General features: G+C 35.8%; 1 protein-coding gene across 5 annotated transcripts in view; it reads right to left on the bottom strand.

Annotated features, from left to right (window-relative positions):
* LOC128547896 (alpha-L-fucosidase-like) overlaps window positions 1-18,647 on the bottom strand; it is an 83,200-nt gene that overhangs the window by 38,875 nt on the left and 25,678 nt on the right. For 3 of the 5 annotated variants that reach the window (XM_053521610.1, XM_053521607.1, XM_053521611.1), the window contains exons 2-5: window positions 16,480-16,586; window positions 14,706-14,836; window positions 7,924-8,057; window positions 278-375 (exon numbers count right to left, since the gene is read on the bottom strand). In XM_053521610.1, coding sequence (XP_053377585.1) covers window positions 278-375; window positions 7,924-8,057; window positions 14,706-14,836; window positions 16,480-16,586 — 470 coding nt within the window. Of the gene's footprint in view, window positions 1-277; window positions 376-2,204; window positions 2,339-3,835; window positions 3,970-7,923; window positions 8,058-14,705; window positions 14,837-16,479; window positions 16,587-18,647 lie in introns of all 5 variants that reach the window. The other 2 variants (XM_053521609.1, XM_053521608.1) reach the window with 2 other exon arrangements.

Raw genomic sequence — 18,647 nt, forward strand, 5'->3', positions numbered from 1 at the left:
AACCAGGATTTTCTTAGTCCAAAAGGGGGCATAATTTGCTCAAAATACATGTCAGAGTTATGGAACTTGACCCAGTGAGGTGGGTAATTGACCTAGAAAAAGAAAAAATAAGTTTCAAAGCTATATGCCTTTAAATGATAGCTGTATGTACTTGTATGCAAAACTTCAACCAAGGTGTGATGCCGACGCCGAAGCCGATGCCAGGGTGAGTATAATAGCTAGACTATTCTTTGAATAGTCGAGCTAAAAATAAAATATAAATAAAAAAAGGTTTTACCAGGATTATATCTGTCATTACAGGTGAAGTATCCCCCGTGATGACATGCAATACCACTTCCCCATCTATCATTAGTAACAACCGTGTCTTTTACAGGGCTGTGAAATAAAAACATAGGAAATGATAGTAAGTAAGGCTTGTTGACAGCCTGCAAATGCCCAATGATTCTCATCTTCCTTCTGTAAATGTGACAGTGATCAAGGATGGACTGTAATATAAATATTATCACCTTCAACAGATTATTAAGGTGCAGCTGAGACGGTCATATACTTGTCGTGTAGTAACAAGGGGAATATTGGAAATAATTAATGCCTACCTGCACTTCATAACATGGTCATAAAATGCAAAATCTTCCTCTTTGTACAACCATGCCAGACAAGCTGAAGGGAAAATCACAAAGGGCATTCACTATATGTCTTAGGTATTAAAACTAAGTTTGGAGACCAGTCTGCAAATGATGTCTTGCTATTGGTCAATTTGAAAAATGTTTTCAGAGACAGCCATTCAAATGCCTGGAAGTTGAGACTGGTTTACAAACATGTTTTATAACCTTGAGCCTATGTCCAGGTGTAACACAGAAATCCCTCATTGTAAATATATATGAGCTGCACCATGAGAAAACCAACATAGTGCATTTGCGACCAGCATGGATCCACCCAGTCTGGTTAGGATCCATGCTGTTCACTAACGGTTTCTCTAACTGAAATAGGCTTTGAAAGTGAACAGCATGGATCCTGACCAGACTGCACGGATGCACAGGCTGGTCTGGATTCATGCTGGTCGCAAATGCACTATGTTGGTTTTCTCATGGTGCGGCTCATATAGGAATACAGTCACTTGCTTTCAAGACATTGCCTCCTTTCAAGAATTATATGAACAAGCCAAAAATTGTTTTGATGAAAAGTAAAGTTTCTCTTCTTCTATAAACAAGCTGTCAGACAACTCTGATATTATTATCAGCTGATGTTGATACCGGGAGAACTATGTCAGTTTATGATGCATTTAATGTTGTTTCTGTATCATTAACAATAACAGGGCCAATCTAAGATATAAACAAGAAAAATATGTATCACACAGCCAGCACATCATAACCCACAGTGGCATGGGGACTTTCTTTCATTAATTCTCACAGAGGAGGGCAATGTTTTGGAATGTTTAACTCTCAGGAATTTGCTAAATATAATGACTGTATGACAATCAGCAGTCTGGAAACGTAACACAGTAAAACACAGGTCACTCAAGAACTGATAACTTGAGCATCCTGGCTCATTTGAGCAATGCATGTGGTCCTTTTAGCCATTTCTCTTATACTTTTACATGTTTTGGCTAAAAGTCTTTTTGGCTAATCATTTTGCTTATTTCCTTGCAATCTCAAGCAGTCTGTGTTTTACTGCCTACTGAAATGTACACCAGAATTGACTAAGACTATGGAAAGGCCACATGGGTAGAAAAATCATGCCCTCACTTTTCTCTTACCAGGATTATACCTATCTTTACATGTATATATACCACCGTGTTGACACCAAGTCCGTTTGCCCCAGCGGTCATTTGTGACCACTGTATCCTTTACTGGACTGAAAGAGATACAGCTCTGAAATATTCTAAAAAGCTAGTGGTTGAGATTTCAAGACAACCTGTGCATGCATATGAATTTTTTCTATGATCCTATATGTGCAGAACATCCCTATATCTGCTGTAGGAATAACTACCTGTTATATCACAGGACTAACAAAAATATATGAAACATCCAAAATATCTTTAATTTTATGCTATATCAGCATATATGTTTTTATACTTTTGAATACAAGTTTTCTTAATATAATTTTGACAACACAGATGATCATTTGAATCTATTTACCAATATGCATACACATTACGAAATCTCAACTCCTGACATATCACAAACAACCGACAAATAACACAATACCTGTCATTGTAGAGCCAGGCAAGGAAATGTGTAGAGTTCCAGTAGGTATCTTTTCCTTCCATTGGACCGTCGGACCATACTATCTCAGGTTTATAGGCATTTACAATCTCATATAATTCAGGCATTGTTTTGGACTAAAACAAAGACAACAAATATAAACCGTACCTTTTTATATATATTCTGTCAGGCTAACAGTTTGTCTCTGGCAAAGCAAGGTTCCCTGTTACAATCTGACACAGTAGTAAGATGTCATTCATCTTTAAGTTCTAATGAGTCTTTGTCTTTAACCTTTACCTGGCAAAATTTCTAAAATGGACTGGTCCATCATTCATTTTGGGCAGTACCATTTGTTATTTGAAGGGGTGTTCACTGAAAATTTACTGACTGAACAGCGAACAGTGCAGACCATGATCAGACTGCAGGGATGTGCATGCTGATCTTGGTCTGCACTGGTCGCAAAGGCAGAATCACTAGCTGCCAGCAGGCTTAAGGTTAAATTGTTTGCAAATTAGCAGGATGTTTTCATAAAGTGTTTAATATGGTTAAAAATCAATGAATGCCAATAGGTTACGACATGCTGATATACAATTAAGAGTTTATTAGTTTAATAAATTCTTAAAATTTATAACTTGAAAGCTGTAAGCACATGTATTAGAGCATTATTATAGTGATGCATTGAATGAAAATAATGCCTGCACCCTCACCCCACCCACACCAGATTACTGAAGTAAAGTAGTAAGACCAACAAAAATCTTACCTTTGCAGCATGCACTTATTCGACCTTTGGTTGTGACCTTTCTATGACCTTTAGGAGTTTTAAGAAAATTAATACCAAACAAGTCTGTCAAGCATTAACAAAGATCTGACAAACTATGACACTTACCTTACAGTGTACAAAGAAATTGTTTTACAAACAATAAGGAATATCTTCTGCTATAAAACAGGGTAATGGACACCTGGACAACATCAGTGCTATATTTGGTTGTGGGAACAGTGCCTTGGTTAGGCTTTACCATTTCAGCATCATTATGAATAACCAAAGCAATCAAAGAAAATGGCAAGAACTGACTAAGGAGAGACCACAATTTTGGAAGAAAATCATGTCCTCACAGCTTATCTTCCTTAAATGTATAAACGCCTCCTCTGTCTGTGTACCCCAGCAGTCATCCAGACCACTGTATACTTACTTGACTGGACTTACAGGTATAAATCTGTATTCATTCTATAGAGTGGTAGTGATTTTCATACAACTTGCGATTGCATAATATATGTGATAATCTGTGCATGCATATGCAATAATCTGCATGTGCATATGTATAGAACATGCCTTAATCTAGTAATATAACAAATTATATGAAACTTCAAAAATGTTTTATCCTGTGCTTTATTGGCAATTTTGTTACGTTGTATTCTTTTATATTAGAAATTTTCTGAGTTTCACTAAATTTTGACATCACCGTTATATGCATACACATATGAAATCTCAAACCCTCTGATTCCATCAACAGATTATACCTGTCATTGTACATTATACCTGTCATTGTACATTTATACCTGTAATTGCACATTATACCTGTCATTGTACATTTATACCTGTAATTGTACATTATACCTGTTATTGTACTTTATACCTGTCATTGTAGAGCCAGGCAAGGAAGTGTGTAGAGTTCCAGTAGGTATCTTTTGCATCTCCACTGCCATCAGACCATACTATCTCTGGTTTATAGGCATTTACAATCTCATATAATTCAGGCATTGTTTTGGACTAAAATAAGATAATACAATAATTCCAACAAACCTTTCATTACATAACCAGGCTATCAGTTTGTCCCTGGCCAAGCAAGGTTCCCCGTCACAATTTGACAAACAAGAGGGCCATGAAGGCCCTGTATCGCTCACCTGACCTATTGACCTAAAGATCATCAAGATCAACATTCTGACCAAGTTTCATTAAGATATGGTCATAAATGTAGCCTCTAAAGTGTTAACTAGCTTTTCCTTTGATTTGACCCGGTGACCTAGTTTTTGCCCCCACATGACCCAGATTCGAACTTGACCTAAAGATCATCAAGATTAACATTCTGATTAAGTTTCATGAAGATACAGTCATAAATCTGGCCTCTAGAGTCTTAACAAGCTTTTCCTTTGATTTGACCTAGTGACCTAGTTTTCTAACACACCTGACCCAGATCTAAACTTGACCTACAGATCATCAAGATTAACATTCTGACCAAGTTTCATTAAGATATGGTCATAAATGTGGCCTCTAAAGTGTTAACTAACTATTCCTTTTATTTGACCCCCGTGACCTAGTTTTTGACCCGACATGACCCAGATTCGAACTTGACCTAAAGACCATCAAGTTTAACATTCTGACTAAGTTTCATGAAGATATAGTCATAAATGTGGCCTCTAGAGTGTTTACAAGCTTTTCCTTTGATATGACCTAGTGACCTAGTTTTTGACTCCATCTGACCCAGATTTAAACTTGACCTAAAGATCATCAAGATTAACATTCTGACCAAGTTTCATTAAGATATGGTCATAAACGTGGCCTCTACAGTGTTAATTAGCTTTTCCTTTGATTTGACCCGGTGACCTAGTTTTTGACCCGACATGACCCAGATTCAAAATTGCCCTAAAGATCATCAAGTTTAACATTCTGACTAAGTTTCATGAAGATATAGTCATAAATGTGGCCTCTAGAGTGTTAACAAGCTTTTCCTTTGATATGACCTAGTGACCTAGTTTTTGACCCCACCTAACCCAGATTTGAACTTGAGCTACAGATCATCAAGATTTGACCAAGTTTCATTAAGGTATGGTCATAAATGTGGCCTCTAGTGTAAACTAGCTTTTCATTTGATTTGGCTTGGTGACCTAGTTTTTTATCCTACATGACCCAGATTCAAACTGGACCTTAAGATCATCAATATAAACAATCTGACCAAGTTTCATGAAGATACAGTCATAAATGCGGCTTCTACAGTGTTAACAAGCTTTTCCTTTGATTTGACCTGGTGACCTAGTTTATGAACCCAGATAACCAAATATCGAACTCGTCCAAGATTTTATTAAGGGTAACATTCTGACCAAGTTTCATTAAGATTGGGCCAAAAATGTGACCTCTAGAGTGTCAACAAGCTTTTTCTTTGATTTGACCTGATGACCTAGTTTTTGACCCCACATGACCCAATATCGAACTCGTCCAAGATTTTATTGAGGGTAACATCCTGACCAAGTTTCATTAAGATTGGGCCAAAATTGTGACCTCTAGAGTGTTAACAAGCTTTTCCTTTGATTTGACCTGATGACCTAGTTTTTGATCCCAGATGACCCAATATCGAACTCGTCCAAGATTTTATTGAGGGTAACATTCTGACCAAGTTTCATTAAGATTGGGTCAAAAATGTGACCTCTAGAGTGTTAACAGTCAAATTGTTGACGACGGACGGACGCCGGACGCCGGACACAGGGTGATCACTAAAGCTCACCTTTGAGCACTTCGTGCTCAGGTGAGCTAAAAAGCCTTCAAAGATGTCATTCATCTTCAGATTCGTATGAGTCTTTTGATTGTTTGAATTAGTAACTGTCAGTATGTTATTGTGAGGTTAATAATCAATGCAAACTAATAGGTTATCTCACACACTATAGCAACTACAGTATCACTATGCAAAGAGAACCGCAACAACTGTTAGTAGAAAACAAAGCTTGCTGACAGAGATGAAAAATATAACAGCACATTCTTGAAGGACATTTTGCAGGGTGTAATGTTTGGTGGGTGGAGATGGTAGGGGTTCAGTAAGAAACAGCACTGAGAAACATAATATTAACAAGAAATTAGTAAACAAGAGGGCCATGAAGGCCCTGTATCACTCATCTGACCTAGTTCTTACCCAAGATAACCTCATTTTCAATTTGGCCCGGATTTCATAGAGACAAACATTTTGACCATGTTTCATGTAAATCAGATAGATCATTAACCAAGCTGTTCAACGTAGTTTTTTACCCTTGGTACCCCACTTTCAAATTTTACCTAGATTTAACACAGACCAACATTTTGACAAAGATTCAAGCTAAAATGGCACTAAGCCTATAAGCCTATGCTCAACAGAACAAAACTTTTCTGTTTACCTGAACCAAACCATACAAACCCAGACTGATTTCTGTAATTAGTTCTTCTATGAACTTATTTGAAAACCTGTTGAGCCTGAATTTCCTTCGTGTTACCTGGACTACTTTTTTTAGGTGTGCTGCTATGTTTACAGGTATAAAAGTTATGAGTGTAAGACCTACCTGGTACTACAGTGACATATAAAGAAGAGTCAAACAGTACTGTGAATTGTGTAGTATCTTTTGCTGCATACTCTTTCATTTTTCAATCTAAGTCCCAAATCAAATATTTTAGTTTCAAGATCATTGCGGATCTGGTAATCCTATTTTTGTAATTCATAATCAATAAATCAATTAAACCACCATGTTGTACCATGAGTACTGTACACAAGGCCTGCCAAAACTATTTGTTTTAGTTTCCAAGGTGAAATGATGACCATGGTTGACCATGGTTACCACAGCTTTTGATGGTTGACCATGTTTTTACATGGTCAACCATCAAATATTATGGTGAAAACATGGTCAGGAGCATGGTTGGCCATAGTTGACTATGGTGAGATAAGATTTGCCATGGACGACTATGGTCAGAAAAGATGATCAACAGTTTGACCAAGGACTACCATGGTCATGTTAATAATTTTCACTTATCAAATTTTTACAATGCACCAAAGATGCCTGACTGCATTAAAATTGGCTCCAAAAGTTTTCCTAGTTATAAAATAGTTTTCCTGCATTTATAGACAGATTCAAAGGTAAACTTTCATAGTCTGACTATAATTTGTTGTCATCTTAGCAATTTTATGACAAATAAATGACTGACTTGCAAAAATAGATATAGACTGCAACTGTCATGTATTTTCATGAGCCTTTCACATTCATATTTATACAGTTTATATAGTCAATAATCACCATGCTCAACCATGGTTGACTGTGGTCCACAACAATGGTCGACCATGGTTTTTAACCATGATCTGATACCATGTTTTATGAATGTGGTGCCAATTACCACAGCCATGGTCAACCATTGTCCCATGACCATGAACTACCAGGTAAACCATGAAGTACCATGGTAATAAACCGTCAATTTTGACTGGGTTCTTTAAAGCAAATTTTTAATTTTCAATAAACTTAATGTCATTTTTTTTTAAGACAATGAATAAATGAAGCTAAAGTCATTCGAAAAAATTAAGATTTTCGTCCTGTTTTTCAGCAAATGAACTTACCAATTTACAGTACATAGTGATTTTAACTCCAAACTTACCAATCTTCCATTGTTTTGCATTGAAATTTGAAGGTAGAATTTCATGTAGGGAGAAAATTTTGTTTTGAAAATCATGAATGTTTTATAACTAGAAAAATCTATTTGACAGTAAAATAAAAGCAAGGACATAAAATTTTGTTCAACAGAGAATTTCTATTGATTTGGACAAATCCATTAAAATTTTATAAGTCTCTTTGAGAAAAAGGCTTCTTGTCACACTTTAACATCTAGTAATATGTCTCACATGAAATCAGTCTCACCCTTGATGAAAATTCTACCTTTTAGTAGAGGATATATATATGTAGTGTATGTCTATAAATTGCTTGGAAAAAATCATTCCCTCACCTATCATTATAAAGCCAGGCCAAAAACTCGGTGGAGTTCCAGTAAACATCCTTAGCTTCCCAGTCTCCGTCAGACCAAATAACATCAGGCTTGTAGGCCTTTACTATCTCATACAATTCTGGCAAAGTTTTGAACTGAAGGGAAAACAATCAGATACAGTGAAATCACTTGATTTCATCAACATAAAATTTCATGTTTTTGGTGAAAATGGCAAGGTCTTTGTTGATTTCAACTTTGATCTACAGTATTTAATTTGGTAGAAGGAAGCAATCATGAAGTGGACAAAAATATTCTACCACATAATGATACTGATACTGCAATATACCCAGATTTAAACTGAAAATGAGCCGCACTATAAGAAAACCAACATAGTGCATTTGCAACCAGCATGGATCCAGACCAGCCTGGGCATCCGCGCAGCCAGGTCAGGATCCATACTGTTCGCTAACAGTTTCTCTATTTGCAATAGGCTTTTAAAGCAAACAGCATGAATCCTGACCAGACTGCGTGGATGTGCAGGCTGGTCTGAATCCATGCTGGTCACAAATGCACTGTGTTGGTTTTCTCATGGTGTGGCTCAAAATTTAATGTGTTTTTTGGAATGTGTCATCTGGTCTGACAGAACAAACTTTAGAAGAAAAAAAACTTTATATATCAAGTAAGATACCTTACCTACAATTTTAAAACTGTGATCAAAGACCAGTTCAATGTAACCATGCCATCAGATAGTATCAATAAGGTGCTCAAAAACAACTGACCAGATTCAGCAGATTTTAAGACTGATCTTAAACTATGTTATATATAACATCTATATAATGCTGTTAATGTGCACATCAATAAACTGTATATTACATTGTTAGTAAAGTAAATTTGTCTTTGTTTATAAGCAGTTTTCTAAAGCTTTTTTTATACACAAGAATGATTAGTTTGTTTTGGGTTTAACGCTGTTTTTCAAAAGAATTTCAGTTATGTAATGGCGAACAGTTAACCTAACCAGTGTTCCTGGATTCTGTACCAGTACAAACCTGGTCTCCGCAAGTAACTGCCAACTTCCCCACACAAATCAGAGGTGGAGGATGAATAACTGCAGACACAATGTCTTTATCAAATTGTCATGGAGAACATATGCCCCGTCCGGGGATCGAACTCACGACCCCTCGATCCGTAGATCTGCGCACTCCCTATTGAGCCAAGTGGGCAGGCACAAGAATGGTTAAGAAAGCAATTAATTACTAGGAGCAAAAACTTTCAGAATGTACCCGACCTAAATGAACCTGGTTGAGAATGTGTGGAAAGACTTTTTTTTTGTCTTCAGATGTCTTCTGAAGGTGTCTTTGTTATGAAGCTTTGTATGGTGATAAAAAAGTATGAATTGGGAATAGGTTCTTTGTTAAACTAGAAATATTAGATGTCCCCTGAATCTAGAATGTCAATGACAACCAAGCTTACACCAACTTTCTTAACTTATTTATACCATAATATTTAAATGCAGGTACATTTTGACAGTTTTGGCCTCCCATAGTCATACTTTATTCAGCCCAATCTCTGGGATGAATTGAATAACACATGTGTTAGTTTTGTGTATTGTTCACAAGCCAAATATTTTTCCCGCCTTATATACAGAACATAGCCAAACTAGAGTTGTCACAGGAGTGACGAATTATACCCCCACAATGTGGCCTTGTCAAAGAAATAAGCCAATGTCAAAGCCGAACTTGCTTGACCTTTGACCTACTGACCTCAAAATCATTAGGGGTCATCTGCTGGTCATAACCAACCTCCCTATCAAATTTTCATGATCCTAGGCCCAAGCGTTCTCAAGCTATCATCCGGAACCATTCAACTGTTCAGAGTCACTGTGACCTTGACCTTTGACCTTCTGACCTCAAAGTAAAACTTGACCTGTACTTCATGATGTTACACCTGTGCACCAAAATTTATGATCCTAGGCCCAAGCGTTCTCAAGTTATCATCCGGAAACCATTTAACTGTGACCTTAACCTTTGACCTACTAAACTCAAAATAGAACTTGACCTGCATTTCATGATGTTACACCTGTGTACCAAAATTTATGATCCTAGGCCCAAGCGTTATCAAGTTATCATCCGGAAACCATTTAACTGTTCCGAGTCACTGTGACCTTGACCTTTGACCTACAGACCTCAAAGTCGAACTTGATCTGCATTTCATGATGTTACACCTGTGTACTAAAATTTATGACCCTAGGCCCAAGTGTTCTCAAGTTATCATCCGGAAACCGTTTAACTGTTCAGGGTCACTGTGACCATGACCTTTGACCTACTGACCCCAAATTTGAACTTGACCTGTATTTTCTATGTTACATCAGTGTACCAAATATTATTTAAATCGGTCAAGCCTTTCATGAGTTATCATCCGGAAACCATGAAAACCAACGGACTGACCGACTGCCAAGCTCACTCCTATATATAGTTGTCGCAACTTGACCGCGACGGTTGACCTTAGGCTGATTATTCATATCGATTATTTCATTATAGAAATCAAGGGTGCTTAGGTTAGCCGTGTATATTTATATGGAATTAGTTTGTATACAGTGCAGTATCAAAGTATATATACTTATACATTTGATCAGTTAAGACCTTCAGATACACACTTCTATATTTACACAAATTTATATTTCATTTTTCTCGTGCAGCTCGTTTTTTCGTACACTCCTTTTCAATAATAGGTTCATAGGTGCCGCATTATGTATTATAATACAAAGGTCAACCATCGGGGTCAAGTTTCCAAATAAAGTAAATCTGATATATGCAATTAATAAGGCAATTTTGAAACAGGTATACATTTTAAATTGTGCAATGCAAGAATTTCTTTACTTTTTAAAGAGCTGCTTAATGTCAGAATTGTCACAAAGAACGATAGCCTTGCCCAGGGATCAAAAACATCATAATATCTGATATGGAAGTGGTGTGTAGTCCAAAGTCAGACAATGCAGTTGATAAAAGAACAAGTCTTTTGAGCTGTCTGTAAGACAGGCAATGCTCGATTATTCAAATTGTTGTCCCAGAAGCTGGAATATTACTCTAAATGTTAAAATATTTATAGAGTTTCAATCCAGTATCTTCGTTCGTTTTGGAGATAGTAACTTGCATGCAGAACTTTAACCAGAAGTTATGTTCAAAAGGGGAGATAATTTTGCAAAATACATGTCACAGTTACAGGACCTGAGATTATGACCTAGTTTTAAAAACAAGAAGAAATGTGTGAATTTCAATTCAATATTTGCATTAGTTTTTGAGACAGTAACTTGCATGCAAAACTTTAACTAAGATTTTCTAAGTGTAAAAGAGGGCATACTTTGGCCAAATTGCATGTCAGAGTTATGAGACTTGACAGTGAGGTTGGTATCTGACCTTGAAAAATTAAGTTTCAAAAAAGCTGTATGCTTTTAAACGATAGTTATATGTACTTGCATGCAAAACTTGAACCAAGGTGTGACACTGACACCAATGCCAGATGAACAATTTGATATAAATATGTTTATCATCTAATAAAAAAATAATTATCAAGAAAATGTTTGTTTTTTTATTTTTCCCCAAATATCAATTACAGAAAATAAACCATTAGTACATATCTCGGCGGTTTCATAATCATTATTCTGATCTAGCCAACCAGAGGGATTGCTTGTTATGTGATACTAAATTAGTTATACCAGCAGACTATCATATTTCTATTTACAATATTTTAACAAAGTATGTAAAATAATAAGACTTCAAAATTCGAGGTTATTTTAAAACTGCTAGTTAAAACTTTTGTTGCTCCAGTCAAAACACATAAATGAGCCGCGCCATGAGAAAACCAACATAGTGCATTTGCGACCAGCATGGATCCAGATCAGCCTGCGCATCCGCGCAGTCTGGTCAGGCTCCATGCTGTTCGCTAACCGTTTCTCTAATTGCAATAGGCTTTGAAAGCGAACAGCCTGGATCTTGACAAGACTGCGGATGCACAGTCTGGTCTGGATCCATGCTGGTCGCAAATGCACTATGTTGGTTTTCTCATGATGCGGCTCAAATGCATTTTGGCAGCTTCAAGCAGATTTCTTACTAAGGGTTTGAACCCATGAACAGGTTAATACCTACAGACATTCTGTCAGTCAGGGTTTATAAAGGTATAAAACAGAATGTCATTGCAAAAGTGTAATAGCAGTCAATATAACAAAGACATTTATCTAAATGTGTATCATGAGCAGTAACAGGTTGTGTTTGTGTGTTTAATCAATTTCAATTCAGACTAAAACAGAAACAGGAGACCTTAACAGATTTCATCAGTGTGTCTGTAAACATGTCATCCTAACTGATTTCATTGAGGTATTTGTAAATATTTAATAATCCATTGTAACATCTGGAATCTCATATATACCAGAAATATAGCATCCAGTAGAAAAAGTGGGTATCTGCATAAATATGCTTTCAAAAATACAGAAATATACAATTATTATGATCCTGAAGATGTGTTTACGCAAAACACAGTAAATCGTTAATCGACACATATCGTCAATATATCTCCTTCCTGTTTAATTATTAAGTGGGACAAGGTCAAGAAAATGTCAGAAAGGTAGTAAGACTGGTTCACAATTTACTCTAGTCACTGCTTTTGACCATACACAATTCTAACACAAAAAGCTTTACAAAGTTTTGATTTGAGAAAAGGTATTTTATGCTGCCGCTACAAAAAATCTACATTACTTAACCATATATATCCCCTGAATAAAACAGTGCAAAGTGAAAGAAGACATTGTGCCTGCAGAAATAGGTACAAACTAGAAATTGTGTCAATAGGACATTGATGCCCCCACATACTATGCCATCCTCTATATAGCTTAAACTATCAAAGGGCCATAACTGCAGTAAAAATATTCATAGAGGTTATAATGCTGTAATTCGGTCAAAAATGTGCTTCTGTGGTGTAGTCGAAAGAAGTCCCTAATAAACAGATCCTAATTTTTCCTTTTTTCATGCATTTGCGCGTAGATCGGGGGTCAAATGGGCATTATTTCACTCGTGGAATGAATTTTACATAAAATAGGACACTTTTCATTCTAATATTCGCATGTTTTCGAGTTGTTTACTTGAAAACTAAAGTAGGGTGTTTATTCTGCGGACCGCTTTCTGAAATGCGGCAATATGAGGGTACCTGACTTCAATTGACTTGCATTTCACTGCATGCTATTCAACACCCCTTTTTCTTTTCGTTTTCTTGAAGCAAATGTATGGATATCTTGTGGAAAATAGGTCTAGGACAGAGTGAAAATCTAGAAATTGTAACAAAATTGTTCTGAAGTAGCTGAATTTTATACGAAACAAAGAACAGTTTCTTTTATTGGTATATAACCTAGAAAAAAATCCTTCCTTTGTGGTCATCTGCACATTAAGCTTGTTCATCTGTGAAAGTTTGAAGCAAATCAGGCTAATTATAAGTGTGGGAGGAGTTGGACACACAAAATATTTCTCTATATTCCATATATAAAAAAACTATCAAAGGGCCATAACTGTGGTAACAAGAGTGCCAGAATGTCACAATATACTCCCGTCACAGCAAATTTCTTTACACTAGCATCTGTATTTGCAAATGGAATTTTAATTTTGTGGTTGTTTAATAATTATTGGAATTCTTTTGTTTTTCTAAGTCCACAAAAAACTCCTTACCAGGTAGAGATACCTTAAAATATACCTAAAATTTGAAAGTAACAACTATGTTGTACCACAGAAAAGTGGTCTTTGTTTTTCCCTTTGGTCAATTATAAAAAAGTTACAATATAAGTTATTTATAGTAACAGCTAAGGGAAGTTAATCTAAAAAAAAAAATCCTTACCAGGTAGACAGGTAAAAATTCACCTCAAAATCAGATGTAACACGCATTTTTTGGTACCTTGCTATTGCCTATAGACAGCACTTTAAGATAAAGGTACCCTTGCAAGAAGTGAAAGGCTACAAATGCTAATAAAATCATGTTATACATTATTATTTGTGTATAGGAAATAATACCAGAGACATTTAGTATAATCTAACCTATGACAGAGAGGTCTCAGATTTTAGAGCTTTGGAAATGCACAAATGAATCATTACTTCTTGCAACACGTGAATATTCTATTACTTTTCAAATATAGGAGTAGCCCTTACATATCTCATTGAAACCTTCGAATAACCTGTTACTTTTCAAAGACAGGAGTCAACGTTACATTACTCCTTGAAACTTGTGAATTCTCTGTTATTTTTAAAAAAATAGGAGTAACATTACCTCATCTGCTGTGCTGATTTAGGTTTTGACATAAAATTGACTTTTATATCACAGGTTACAAATTTCATTATACCTCTAAAGAATGTCTTACAAAATTCTAAAAGGTTAACTTAAAGATGATCAGACTTTCAATTGATGTGGCAGTAAAACCATGTAACCCCTTGTTTCAGGAGTCTGTACCAGTACAGTGTTCTCTGCAAGGGGCTGACAGCTTCCCAGTATAAATCAGTGGTGAAAAATGAATGACTAAATAAGACATATTGTCTTCTGTTTCAAAATAAAAATTGCTTTGCACAGACTGGACCCTATATTTTAAACCTCATGAAGTTTACCAGCTAAATACATAAGGTTACTCTAAAGACAACACATCAGGTTTTTTTTCTATTACCAATTTTTTTTTTGAAGTAAAACAGAATGCAATACAAGAGTAAAATACATCGAATTTGATTAAATACATGTAACAATGCAGTAGAGCTTTATCAAAAACATGAAAATAACCTTACCTTCACAAATTCATTAGTTTTGAAGTTGTTGGCCTTATCCTGAAGGTAGAGAGGGTTGTACCATTCAAACAAAGAATGGTACAGTCCAAAATGCATATCTGTGTTCTTCCTGATAGAATCTGCCAAAGACCCTGAAGAAATAGAAGAAAGACTTGTGTCTTTAACGACATGTAGTCAATTAACTGTAAAATGTAATTGCAGGCATTTGCAGTGTACAAATTGACTATACTATATAGTAACAACAACACTGTTCTTCCTCCAAACAAGAGGGCCATAGTCGTTCACTTAAAATGACTACTTCACCTTAGATATTATGTATAACACACTGAGTCATGAATGGTAAGAACATTTTAAGAGGACCTTGCCAGGATGCTTTAGACCAATTTTGATCAGTAGTTTTAATATGGGAAGAAGGTGTTTATGTAAACTGTCAATGATGGACTTAAAGACCATCAACCTAATAGCTCACCCTACACAACTAGGTTACCAAAAGAAGTTGAACAAATATGACAAACAGTCTTTTGAAACAAGGCAATACAAATCTGCTTCCTCACACAGTTAATATTTTGTATGTACAACTGAAAAAAAAAATGTTAAAAACTACAAGTGACAATGTATAAAATACAATGGAATTCTCTTATCATGTTTAAATTACTCCCATCAGCTTTAAGTAAGCTTTACTTAAAATCATCTGTTGCTCAACCTCAGACTAAATATAGACTGAATCTGGTCCAATTATAACACTTCCCTTAAAAACTCAGTCATCTCTTCCCTGTTTACACGAAATAAATGCAAAAACTGCTTCCAGTGCTTAGCAGCTACCCTATAAATATAAGAATTGCTTCCCCATATATGCAAGAATTACTTCCCCTACTATACAATATTTGTTTTCCCATACATGAAAGAATTGCTTCCCAATAAATGCAAGAATTGTTTCCCCGTACAAGTATGGGCTTCTTCATATATTATGCCAGATTTGCTCCCCCATATAATGCAAAAATTTCTCCCTCATATCTATGTAACAACTGCTTCCCCATATATACATTGAAACAAACCATAACGCTTACAAAAGCACAACACCAGTCTGATATAAATACTTCCAAGAAACTGGTTTCAAAACTTTTTAAATGAAGTTAAGATGTTTTTTTTTATAAGTATTGTTTTTATGCATCTGGTAAGACTAATCCTAAACCAAAGCTATCACTAGTGTTATTTATACCTAAAGCCACTACTTTACTATGATTTGATCATGACCTTTGACCTTCAAATTCGAACTTGATGTTGCATCTTGCGATTAGGGATAGATGCTAGTTTTATGAAACTCTTTTCTGTGGTCAAGAAGATATGGAGCCAATACATATTTAAGACATTTGATCTCTGAACTCCAAATGTGGCCTTGACCTTTGATGTAGCGAACTGGTTAGTATAATCCTTTCAGTTTCACATCATCAATACAGACCAGACACAAAGTTAAACTATTTGAGCTTTGACCTTCAAGTGTACATTGACCTTGGACTCAGTGACCTGGGTTGTGCTCTCTGCAAATTGTCTTGAACAAATTAATAACTACTTATGCTAGTTGTATGAAAATTATCCCTGAGCAGTTAAGACGCTATGAAGCAAACACAAATAACAGAGGGATGGACTGACTACGTATGAAGAAGAAGGGACAAACTGACCATTTACTGACAGATACGCGTTAAACCTAATTATATGGAAAAAAAGAGATAAAACAACAAATTTTGGATGAACAATAAATATATCAGATACAAACCAACAAGATCTCTGTTTGGTCCTACATCCATTGAGTTCCAGGAGAAGGAGTGTTTTGATGGCCAGTTGGTATAACCTTCATGGTGTTTGCTCGTTAACACAACATATCTGCAAATATACAGTATAATTATGCGGAGTTATTTTGTTGATTATTTTTCACCAATCCACAAATATCATGACACAGTAATCACAGTGTGTGCAAAATTTTAACCAGGATTTTCTAAGTCCAAAAGGGGGCATATTTGGACAAAATTTTTGTCAGAGTTATGGGACTTGATGCTATCACCTAGTTTTATAACCTACAAAGACACGTGAAGTTTCAAGTTGCCACTTGCATGAAAAACCTTAACCAGTATTTTCTAAGTCTAAAAGTGGGAATAATTTGCGTGAAAGACATGTCAGAGTTATGTGACTTGATCCTGCAAGGTTGGTTATTGATCTAGAAAAAGAAAAAAAATTCAAATCTATATACCTATATGCACTTGCCTTGGCACTTGCACACAAAACTTTAACCAGGATTTTCTAAGTCCAAAAGGGGGCATAATTTTGCCAAAATGCATGTGAGAGTTATGGGACTTGATGCCATCACCTTGTTTTATAACCCCTAAGACACATGACTGTGAAGTTTCAATACAATTTTTGCAACAGTTTTGGGGATAGTAACTTGCATGCAAAACTTTAAGTTCAAAAGGGGGCATAATTTGGCCAAACTACATGTTATAGTTATGGGACTTGTCCCAGTGAGGTTGGTAAATGACCTAGAAAAAGAAAAAATAAGCTTCAAAGCTATATGCCTTTAAATGATAGCTATAATGTACTTGCATGCAAAACTTTAACAAAAGAGTGACGCCGACACCAGAGCTTGGGACTATTTCTTTGCATAGTGGCGTCAAAAAGGCAAAAAAATTATCACAGCTTAGGCCAGATTTTTTCAAATCAAGTATTTATATTATAATTGTTTGTTATGTATAGGAATATTGATCCATTTTTTCTGACCTTTGCTGCTTTGGAACTCTTGTTGAAGATCTCGAGGATAACAGTTCACCATATATTGATTTTACTGCTATAGAATGATCGACATTGTTTGTAAAGTATACTGTAACATGATCAATTAAAAAAAAAATTACTTTGCTTTAAAGCAAGTAGCTCCATCAATCTTTTATTGTAAACATCCTTTTTATGTCAATAATATTCTGTCTGTTTAAAACAAAAATATTGGTTAACAAATATTTGCATTTTTTTTTCATTGAAGTACTGTCAAGTTTCATACATTGCAAATGGGTGATTTCTTTTGTAATGAGAACACTGTAGCTAAGGACATTGGTGCCGCAACTTAGTGTATGCAGGTAGCATTACAAGTTTTTTCCCCCATAAAGTTCATGACAGGAGAGTGAACTTAAACAATGTGTCATCCACATGTCCACACAATCAGCTGAATGTACTGTTTGGACTAGAACTTGTATAAAATTAAACAAAAAGTTTGTCAATGAATAGAATTCTAAGCCACTGTAATTGTTAATTGGCAAATTAAACAATTTCCAGAGAACCAATTCTGCATTCCTTTCACACCCCCACCCCCCACCCACACATACCACAGTGACCACCCCCACAAAAAAATGATTGAACAATCTGGCAAACTTATAAAAGATTAAAGCAGTGCCAGAATCACATACTTCAAGTATTGATTTGCTGTCTATTAATACTTGCCCCTCATCGTAGTGGGTTCGATCCTCACTCGGGGCGTTGAATTCTTTATGTGAGGAAGCCATCCATCTGGCTTACGAAAGGTCGGTGGTTCTACCCAGGTGCCCGCTCGTGATGAAATAATGCAAGGAGGGGCATCTGGGGTCTTCCTCCACCATTAAAAAGCTGGAAAGTCGCCATATGACCTATCATGTGTCGGTCAGTGACGTTAAATCCAACAAAAAAAAAAATAAAATTAATAATGCAGTTCGTTTTTCCTTTTTGTGTATGTAGCAAGTACAAGCATTATGTGTTCCTGTTCATCCAACAAATTCTGTTTATCCTGATAAAAAATAAATAGAGATCCATCACCATTATGTTTGTAGTAACTAATCTTATCTGTGTCCAACTTTTATGTTTCGCATGGAGACATGTCACAGTCATATTTGTCCCGGAACTGTATCACTATGAAGACAATACTATTTT

This window comes from Mercenaria mercenaria, chromosome 13 (genome assembly GCF_021730395.1).
Source record: "Mercenaria mercenaria strain notata chromosome 13, MADL_Memer_1, whole genome shotgun sequence".
Taxonomy (NCBI): Eukaryota; Metazoa; Mollusca; class Bivalvia; order Venerida; family Veneridae; genus Mercenaria; species Mercenaria mercenaria.